Source organism: Camelina sativa, chromosome 18 (assembly GCF_000633955.1).
Source record: "Camelina sativa cultivar DH55 chromosome 18, Cs, whole genome shotgun sequence".
Classification (NCBI taxonomy): domain Eukaryota; kingdom Viridiplantae; phylum Streptophyta; class Magnoliopsida; order Brassicales; family Brassicaceae; genus Camelina; species Camelina sativa.
Window position 1 is genome coordinate 13701618 of NC_025702.1, and position 10305 is coordinate 13711922.

A 10305-nucleotide genomic window follows, 5' to 3' on the forward strand; every position below is an offset into this window, starting at 1 on the left:
AGTAAGAATTAAAAACTACATTCCAAACTCTATTGATTTCAATTCTCATCATAACGATAAACAAATTTATCAACAAAAATAACAATTCACTCTTCCCTCAAAAGACCAAAACAAAACAAAAAAACACTAATATTTTTAGGGTTTGCAAATGACCACAAAGCAAGGAAGCAAAGCTTTAGGATTAAGCAAATAAAGCTCCTCCACATTTGTATACAAACCAACTTTACCAGCCAATGAATCAAACCCACTCATCAACCCATTCATCTCCTCCACATTCTCCACCGGCCTATGCACTCTCCCGGCAATAACCCTACAAACAATCAACACTTTCCTCACCGTCCGATCAACATCTCCACCGTTAACCAAAATCGACTCAAACGCTCTCCCACTAGTCGAAGCCGTGAACACACCAATCCCATTGTTCTTCTCCTCTCGTTTCGCCGAGAACCCGTTTCTTATAATCCGACAAACACTACACTTATCCGCCGTGCATATACTCGTTGACCCGTTTATACCTAAACCACAAGCCACTGTGGTACCGTGGAACCTAAGCAGCTCGTTCCCATCAGCTAGACATCTCGGATGCTTCTTCTGAAGTTTGCTCGCTCTGATTTTAACTGTCTCTCTGTATTCTTCGAATCTAGCTAATGTCTTTTGCATATTGTGAACTTTTAATACTCGATCGATTCTTCCACATTGGTTCTCTGATTTTAACCAGCTCGTTCTGCATATTATCTCCACTATCTTTCTTGATGAGTCTCCTTCTACTAGCTCTGATACTGCAATTTGGATGAAGATTAGATCAAATTAACAACCTTTTTAACCTAATTGCATAATCAAAATCCAATCTTTTTGATAAAGTTGAGATCTTTATTACCTAACTGCATCATTCGGTTATGAAATTCGAAATTTGGATTTGTAAAACTCTGTTTTGTCGATAAAGTTGAGATTTTTAAGAACTTTTTTCTCCTAAAGTTGGAAACTTTTTGTAATTCTGAAACCCAAATTGCATAGTTTCGATTGTGAAGATTGAAAAACAAAGACTCGAACTTTGGAATACGTACCGGCGTGTTTAGAGAGATGATGAGCTTCAGCAGCTTCAAGTTTATTGAACTGTTCACCACATTTATGACAAGAAACAGAGGAGTTCGAGTTGCTTCCATTAACGGGAGAGTCTCTGTTCATCTCTAATGAAACTCTCCTGTTTGTATGAAACCTTTCTCCTCCTCCTCCTCCTCCTCCTCCTCTGTCTCTCTCGGACAGAGCAGAAGATCCTTTTTTTGTTTGGCTCCGGTGAGATGCTGAGCGGTTAAGATAATGCATCGGTGTACCTGGTCTCAACATACCCACATAAGTCGTTGACCGACCATTCCCTCCTCCACCGCCGCCGCCACCATTGGAATCTGCTGCTCCGGCAGGTGAAGCAGCCATGTCTCCTCCAACACCAGTGATCTTAAACTCGCAAGTTGAGTTACTAAGGATAACTTCATGAGTAATGGGATTGAGAAACTCATTGCTTCCCATAGAACGAGGACTACTAGTTGGTGGTGGTCTATCGAAATGTCTTTTGCTTCCATGGATTACGTCTTTGAGATTCGCTATCGATCTTGAACATCCTGATAAGCCACCACCGCACACGGCGGCGCCTCCGATGCTGGAGTTTCTCTTGGTGGAGATGGTGGAGAGGTGTTGTTGTTGTTGTTTGGTATTATTACTGGTAGTGGATGGTTTAGTAGGATCGTGGACATCAGATGGTTCGGATTTGCAGTGGAGAGACTTCTTGAGTGAGAACCAAACAGTTGGGATGTTCTTGTTCTTCTTCTTCTTCTTTTGGCTTTTTCTACTTGAATCTTCCATTGTTCTTTGTTTGTTTGGATATCTCTCTCTCTCTCTCTCTCTCTCTCTCTCTCTCTCTCTCTCTCTCTCTCTATCTTCTTCTTAAAAAATTTGGGGATTTTTATTTTGGAATTGGTACTATGATAATAAATATAAATGAAAATATTAATGAAGAAGTAGAAGAAGCAAAATAGGCAAGTGAAGTTTTTGACTTGTACTAGTAATCTAGTATACAGTTAAAATTATTAAATGAGATATGTGAAAATATTAATTTGGTTTTAGTATTTTTATAAGAAGGCATGTACGTGCATATGAATCTAAAGGATGGTCTATAATGTCTCACTAGACTCAACTCACCGATGTAATAACACGAGAGAATGTTTGTTTCATTTACTGTTTTTGCGAATCTTATAAAGTGTAAAAAGAAAAAAACTAAAAAGACTTCACAAGTCACCCAACACCTGTTCATGTTTTCATGTTTATGTTCATAAATCATGAATCATGAAATAGTATACTCATTTTCTTGTATTATTCTAATTAGTCTTTTTATTCGTTAAACTGAATATTGGAGTGATGGAGTCTCTATTCTGGTTACAGTTTGATGCATTCATTCAAAAAAAAAAAAAAAAAAAACAATCTAAATTTCATGAACTTTGCATTCATTAAGAGGATGAATGTTAACCATAAATCGTAATGAATTCAATAAGTTTAATTATTTTTAAAGATATATCAAAAGATTTTTTTACTATAATTACTTACCGTGTAGAGAATTCATATCTCCAAAATTTTGGAATTTCCCTTAAACTGTCTCTTACAAAATTTAATTACAGTTAATACAATCGTCAATCAATGAGTGTGTTAGTGGGCAAAGTTCACCGGTGAGATTCTACGAATTGTAGTAAAAGACTACGGTAAAGTTTGTTCCAAAAACAAGAAAAGACTACGATTAGTCGTAAATAAACAAATGTCATAATTGACGAATCTGATATTTTTACAAAGCTTTCTACGATGTCCGAAACCTAGTCAGGCTAGAACTATGTATTCACTCACTTATCATAACTAAGTTCATCCAAGTAATAATGATAACATATTGTTGTTCAGACAACTAAACGAAAGTTAGCTATAGGAGCTAAGTTTTGAATAAATTGAAAAGAAAAAAAAAGAACATTGATTTCAATTCATCAACTCACTTCTTTCCGCTTGCATCTGTCAATTCACTTTTAAAAGCCCTCCCACAATAGCAAATGAAGCGTTCTGACATTTCTTGGAATATACTACTAATCAATTTACAGTAATCATCAATATGTACATTATCTTTAAGACAAACAAAAATTATGTACATTAAATATTGAAGACAAAAAAAAAAGATCATTTGAAACTTCAGATAATATTTGCACAAAATTTTTAAAAAAATTTACGACTAAAATATACCATGTAACTTTTATCATTCTAGTAAGTAAATACTATACTCTTGAAAGATCAGTTTTTTTTTTTCACAAGAGGAAGAAAAGAATAAGAATTTTAGAAAATTAAAGTTTTTGTAATGGATGACAATAACATGATTGTTAAGGATCAAAATAAAAATTTTTAAAATGAGAAGTTATAGTATATTTTTGTCAAACTTTCAAACTGCATTTAATATTGACTTGTAGATATCGCAAAGGGTGGTAGATAAATGAAGTTAGGTGTGGGTGTCGTTATGGCCATATTGAATTTTAAACGAAAGGAACATTAAATTTTAGAAAAATTGAATTTTGAAAAACACAATTGATAGATAGATAGATATGTCCTTCTGGGTTTCCCAGTTTTTGCCGTAAAACCTAAAACCTAACAGGACCATCATTCCGACCACACCACATTGACTGGTCTGCCCCAATCAAGCTTTCACATATCTTAATATCGTGTGACTTGCATCTACTACTAAGTATGGAAAATTTATTAGGTGCACATTATAGTTTCATACTAAATTTTATTTGAACAATACTTAGGTTCACCCCCTCTATTGTTAACCAATAAAAACATGACATGTAAGACTAAATTAAAACCAAATATTGAATTAAAAAAAAAAGGAAAATAAACAAAAAAAAAAAGTCAAAATGTGTTTGACGTCGTTTTAACGTCGATCACCCTTTACTTTAACATTTTCTTAGGATGACGTTTACAGTAATTCATCAAAGTAACCTAGTAGTGATCAAAACTTAATAATGGTTAAAATTGGTGATGTATGTACAACAAAAGCTTATAAAAACACCACATTAGTAGAAAAATTAGTTTTTACTACATAAAATCATTACGCTAAACCCATACACGGCCCATTTATATCATTCACCAGCCCATAATATACTATCCAATAGAAATAAATCGAATTATTACTCCACGTTAAAACAATTTGGAAATTCCCTCGTCCAAAATGAAACCAACAAGAAAAAGTGAAGCGGTGCAACAGATCGCAGCCATTGATTTAGTTTCAATCAACGGCTAATACATCTTCGATCCGCGTACTCTGTTCTTATTGGTTGACAACTTTATTATCCAACACATATATATTCTTCTTTGTTTAATTCGTCAAGAGAAAAAATTCGATTTTTGCGCTGAAAGAAAAAAAAGAAAGAAAGAAAAAGAGAGAGAGCTCCTTTGGTTAGTCAGTTTGTTGAGAAAAAAATGGCGGGTCGTGGGAAAACACTAGGATCCGGTGCGGCGAAGAAAGCAACGTCTCGGAGTAGCAAAGCTGGGCTTCAATTCCCTGTGGGTCGTATCGCTCGTTTCTTGAAAGCTGGTAAATACGCCGAACGTGTTGGTGCTGGTGCTCCTGTTTATCTCGCCGCCGTTCTCGAGTATTTGGCCGCCGAGGTTACTTTATTTTTCTTTTCCCAATCTCTTTCTCATTCCCTTTACCTATATTTTTATCAGGGCTTCCTCTGTTTTTGCGTGACTATTTATTTTTTTTTGTTTTACAAGACGAATCTAGGGTTCTTGAAGTTTCAGAAATTGGGGAATTTTAGTTGAAGTTGTAAAATTTTACATATATTTCTCAATTTTTGTTTAGATTGGTGTTTAAATTGATTTTAAATGAACATACTTTTGTGTGTATTTGATTAGTCTAAAATCGAAATTTTTGTACTTTCTGCAACTGTGTGCATAGAATTTGATCTAATATGGAATCTAATCTGATTTGTTTGTTAAAGTTCTCATTTTTTGGGTATTTTGATCATTTGAGTTTTTTTTTTTCTTGAATTGGGAGTGTTTAATCGTCTTGGGGTCGTTAATGGCTTTGTGTTTGAAACTGAAATTGAGGTGTTTTAAAATCATTCTCGTTAGGTTCTTGAACTCGCTGGGAACGCAGCAAGAGATAACAAGAAGACACGTATTGTTCCTCGTCACATTCAGCTCGCTGTGAGAAACGATGAGGAGCTAAGCAAGCTTCTTGGAGATGTGACGATTGCTAACGGAGGAGTGATGCCTAATATCCACAATCTTCTTCTCCCTAAGAAGTCTGGACCTTCAAAGCCTCAGGAAGATTAGAGATTCTCAAAACACAAGGATGATATAGAAGAAACACGTCTTGCTGACTCCTTTTGTTCTGTTTCGCTTCTGAATTGAATAAACACAATAACTAGCTAGTGCTTTTTGTTTAGGTTCTTTTGTTTTATGTCAGTTGTTTAGTAGGGGCTTTGTTTTGGACATCTTGTTTCAGTTTCTTTGTGAATATATCAAAAGTCTCAGAATATTATTTTACATAATTGAGTTCGAGTGTTTCTTGCTTCCAAACGAGTGTTACAAGTAATCCTGATGGTCTAATATGTCTTGCTGACTCTTTTGTTCTATTTCGCTTCTGATTCAATAGAAACAACAACTAGCTAATGGCCTAGTGCTTTTGTTTTCTATCAGTTGTTAAGGGGCTTTGTTTTGGACATCTTGTTTCAGTATTATTTACATAGTTGAGTTTGAGAGTTTCTTGTCTAAACGAGTTTTACAAATCATTTGTGATCAAAGATAAACTCGTCTCTTTCTGCAACAAGGAACTCTTGGTACTTTTGGATTTAGAAATTGGGTTGCTTTGGTTGCAATTAAAAAAAAAAATATATATATATATATATATAAACGTTATTGATAGTTATATTACAACAGTAAACAGAAAAAGGATTACTATTCTATGGCACAACAAGATTTAAGAAGAAAACAAAATGATGTGTGTTTTCTAAAACTAAAGTAGAAAATGTCAGTACAAGGAAAAGAGAGTGACAGTGTAAGTCAACAACTCCAAATGCTTCCTTTGTGTTTGTTCATCTGATCATCACTGACTAAAACCTGACATCTATGTGAGTTAATGCCATTCCACTCCCAGCAGAAAAAAAACATCTTCAGAAGCTCTCAGCAAAACCGCAGAGGATTTATGTCCTAACATGTTGCAAAACCAGAGATTTGTAAATATTTTAGTCTGAATCTGAACTAGACTGATCCATGCGTCTCTCTGAAATAGCTGGAAACAGCTTCTGCCTAGGATCTACTGAAAGTGGTTGTCTTGGAGTTTCAGAAGCAGATGAGGCTGTAGAGCCCTGTTTTCTGGCCATCCTTACGGGTCTTCCTCGTGCCTCTCTGACTTCTTTGCAGGACTTATCTAAGATTATCAAAAAATCACGCACAATCACAAACAAACGCAACCCTTCATCTTTTCCAGCTTTGCCATGGAAATAGTCCCCTGTACTTTTCACCAAAGCCATTATTCTCTTCTCTTCTTCGATCACTGACACGATGCTACCTTCAGCATTTTGAATAAAATCTTCTAGCGCTTCACGAAACCCACTTTCCTCGCCTGAACTCTTCATCTCAGAGTTGACAAAGTCCCGAGCTTTCGACAAAGCATGACCCATTTTAAGAACAGTCCCTGTTAAACCATCAGCATCTATGTTTGCAGATTTCTTTACATTTTCAAGCTCACTGCTCAACCCTGAAACTTTCTGAAGTCCAAGATTACGGTAATTCTCTTCTGCCTCTTCAGTGGTTTCCTCGGCTAAAAGATCCTCTGTTTTAACACTTGAGAAGCTTTGGCTCTCTCTGATAGTACGAGCCGCTCTTAAACCTTCAGTCCTAATTATCTCTTGAACAACGAACTGGAGGAGCGTTGTTTTCCCATCAGTGCCCTTGACGTCTGCTAATTTTAAAAGAGTGTCCAGCTTGAAAGCTTGAGCACCACCCCTGAATGTACCATCATTCATTCGGTTTCCCGTCTTGAGAACGGCCTCTAAGAGCTTCAGGAACAGCCGACTTCCCCTAAGTTCTTTACAAGCAACCTTTCATATACACAAAAGAAGATGCATTTAGATTGGAGAAGAAGTAAAATATTTGAGAAAGACTAAGAAACTCTGTAATCTGTTTTCCTTTCCAGAACATAGTTTTTGTTAACGATTAGGAAACGTACCTCTAATGTCTGAAATGATTCTTTAACAAAGGCCATTTCTTCATGGAGTGTACACATAAATAGAAGTGCCTCTAGACGCTTGAAAGCGAAAGGGATATCAACGACTGCTTTCAGGAATCGTTCAGCGGTTCCCAGTTGAGCTATTTCACCACAGTATAATCTAAGCTTTAGTTCTTCTTCTGGTGTTGGTGCCATCTTTAACAGAGTCTGAATGAATTCTACAGGAAGCTCATTTCCTAATTCAACGAAGATTATGTTAGAGAACACATGGGGCAATGTTCCACCTAGAAAAAATGAAGGAAAAGAAGGTTACCTTCGCGAAGTGCATCACACACTTCTTCTGTTGTCGCATTCAAAGCACGCAAAAGAATTGACAGATTTTGTCCTTTCTTTGGTTCCAGAATCTGAATAAACTGAGGTAAAGTAACTTGTCCAGAGGACCCCTTCTTGTCGTTTTTATTCTTGTCTGCTGCTGCATATCCGAATAACGACTCTATCATCTCTTCATTGAACCTGGAAAAGCATCATAAAATAAGTTGTATTCAGTTACTGTATGAAAGTTATAGAATATTGGGGAAAAAAGCTAGCAAGTTTACTCACTGAAAGGATCCTGATCTTATATCATTCCAAACCATTGAATGTTCTGGGTTTGCTTGAACTTTATCCCAGAAAAATGGCTTCAGCTTTGTTTTGGAGGGACCATCATCCTCTGATGCCTTTGCTGGCCCAGAAGCTGGTCGGGGTGCTTTTGGGCCCAGACTCATCGGTGGAGGTGGACGTGGTCCTTTAAGTCCAGGAGGAGGTGGCGGCCTAGGCCCACCAGAACCAGGTGGAGGAGCTGGAGGAGGTGGTCGTGGAGGACCAGCTGAAGATGGCATTGGTGGTGCTGGAGCTGGCGCAGGAGGAGCAGAACCCTTTTTTGAGGATACCTTAAAGAATTTGGGTGGTTCCGGTGGAAGAGGCTCCACTTTACCAGAAAGAGACTTCCCTGAAAGTGCAGAAGCTGTTCTTCCAGGTGGAGGCTTCAAAGGTGGCATCCCGTGATTGGTAATACTACTATTATGCATTCCTTCCTGTGACATCCTTTCTTCTAACGAATCCGAATTGTCTGAATTACTTCCATCGAAAGATGATGACATTTTTCCTTGGTTTGAGTAAATGTTATAAGATTGATGACCCGGCTTCTCTCCTTTAACAGAACCACCATAGTTAATGGAGGAACCTGAAAACGTTAAAAAGAACTACTTAAATCTTTATATATTCAACAAAATTTCTTGTTAGATTAGTACCGTGAGAAAGTGGATATATTATTATTACCAACAGAGTAATCGCTACTGCTTAAACTGAGTAGAGGCCGTTCATCATTTTTCCTGCCTCCTGAACCATTTCCACAAACCCTGGTGCAGCATAAGAAGAATAATGCAGCAAGCAAAAACGTAGAAACTGCAGTCACAACAACAGCAATGATGATTGTTTTCTGATGATCCTCTTTCTTTTTCGCAGGTGAAACAGGTGCAGATTTTGGAGTTTTAGAAACGTTTTTCTTAGCAGGAGGAGGAGGGGGAGATTTTGATGGGGGAAAAGATGATCTCCGTGGAGGTGGGGATCTTGATCGAGTAGGTGGGCCTGGATTACGCTTAGGAGGACGGGGAGGGGAAGGGGAAGGAGAAGGAGAAGGGGAAGAGCCTGGTCTAGTAGCTAGGTTTCTCCTCGGAGTAGTATCAACCAGAGATGATAGGAGCTCAAGATACTTGGGGTTATGACCATTTAACTTTCCTTTTTCTTGGATACAATCAAGAAGAGTCTGCTTTAGATGGGAGTGATTCAAACCAAATAGTTCCTTATTATCCTCCAAACCTGGAAAACATAGATTGAATGCTGCGACAGCTTCCTTCACACAATCTGAATCTTGCCAACAACGCTGCGACCATGATGTTTCTACCTGTCAAACATTGTACGAAAGACATGAGACAAACAGTTTTAAAAGCTATAAGAAAAAAACTGAAAATCATAGCATTAACTAAGAGACAGCCAACTAATAAATCCAGGCACAATTGCAAATGGGAATCCAAACTATTTTGCAAGATGAAAACAATGTAAGCGTTCTGAGATGATCTTACTTTTGTTATAGCAAACATGAACCAAAACCAATAACGCAGTCTTAGTCTCGAAACCTAACGCTTTCAGCAAGAATATGACTCACATATCTCTCTGGATAAAGTCTACAACAGAGCTACAGGATCTTCTAGATGTTACATTTTATCTCTCTGGATAAAGTCTACAACAGAGCTACAGGATTTTCTAGGTATTACATTTTATCTACCTAACTTGAACACCGTAGCTACATATCCGAAACCAAGGCTTGAAACTACTTTAGAAGAGAGACTCCCACTACAAACCTGAAACTCGACAAGCATAAACTGAAAGCTATAGCAGCAACAAAATGCACTCTAAATGTATACCCCACTGATTAGATCTAGCTTTAAGAATATACATGATTGACACAAATTCGAAAACCATAGACTTTAAATAGGAGGAAAGGATATAAGCATCTCGTAATGATCTCTTTCTCAAACACCTGGATAATACTTGCAGGGAACATGAAACAAAACCAAAAAAAATGCAAATTCAGTCTCTAAAACCTAGCTTTCAGCAAGAAACAGCTAATATCTCGCAACTCTCCCCTCAAAAGTACACTACAGAGCTACAGGATCTCCTAGCTTCTACATATCAAGCTCTCTCAGATAAATCCCAATCACAAATGATGTAAAAAGAAAAAAGAATCAAACAGACTTGAAAAGCACAAAAGGGCTTACCAATTGTGTATTGACCTGCCCTGTTGATGGAGGAGCCATGAATTGACTACGAAAAGTCTCATCTTTTTCTGCATTCTCTTCCAAGGTAACCACCAAGAACCCAGAAAGCAGAATCAACCACAAAACTAAACGAGTGCAATTCTGATCACCCATTCCTCCTCGAATCATTCCAAACATATCTTTTGTTTCTCATTTCATCTAATATACTCCCAACAACAACGGCGTAATCAAAAA

General features: G+C 37.2%; 3 protein-coding genes across 3 annotated transcripts; 1 reads left to right on the top strand and 2 right to left on the bottom strand.

Annotated features, from left to right (window-relative positions):
* On the bottom strand, nucleotides 1-1882 carry LOC104761480. Its single transcript, XM_010484567.1, has 2 exons — nucleotides 1065-1882; nucleotides 1-779 (listed from the first exon to the last, which is right to left on the bottom strand). Exons 1-2 carry the CDS (start codon nucleotides 1855-1857, stop codon nucleotides 136-138), a joined length of 1437 nt encoding a protein of 478 aa, XP_010482869.1. The 5' UTR covers nucleotides 1858-1882; the 3' UTR covers nucleotides 1-135.
* LOC104761481 (histone H2A.6) lies at nucleotides 4388-5576 on the top strand. The gene is made up of 2 exons (XM_010484568.2): nucleotides 4388-4686; nucleotides 5155-5576. The coding sequence occupies exons 1-2, from the start codon at nucleotides 4498-4500 to the stop codon at nucleotides 5356-5358; spliced, it is 393 nt and encodes a 130-aa protein (XP_010482870.1). The 5' UTR covers nucleotides 4388-4497; the 3' UTR covers nucleotides 5359-5576.
* Nucleotides 5965-10248, bottom strand: LOC104761482 (formin-like protein 5). Its single transcript, XM_010484569.2, has 6 exons — nucleotides 10072-10248; nucleotides 8573-9197; nucleotides 7856-8477; nucleotides 7569-7768; nucleotides 7256-7491; nucleotides 5965-7127 (listed from the first exon to the last, which is right to left on the bottom strand). The coding sequence occupies exons 1-6, from the start codon at nucleotides 10246-10248 to the stop codon at nucleotides 6270-6272; spliced, it is 2718 nt and encodes a 905-aa protein (XP_010482871.1). The 3' UTR covers nucleotides 5965-6269.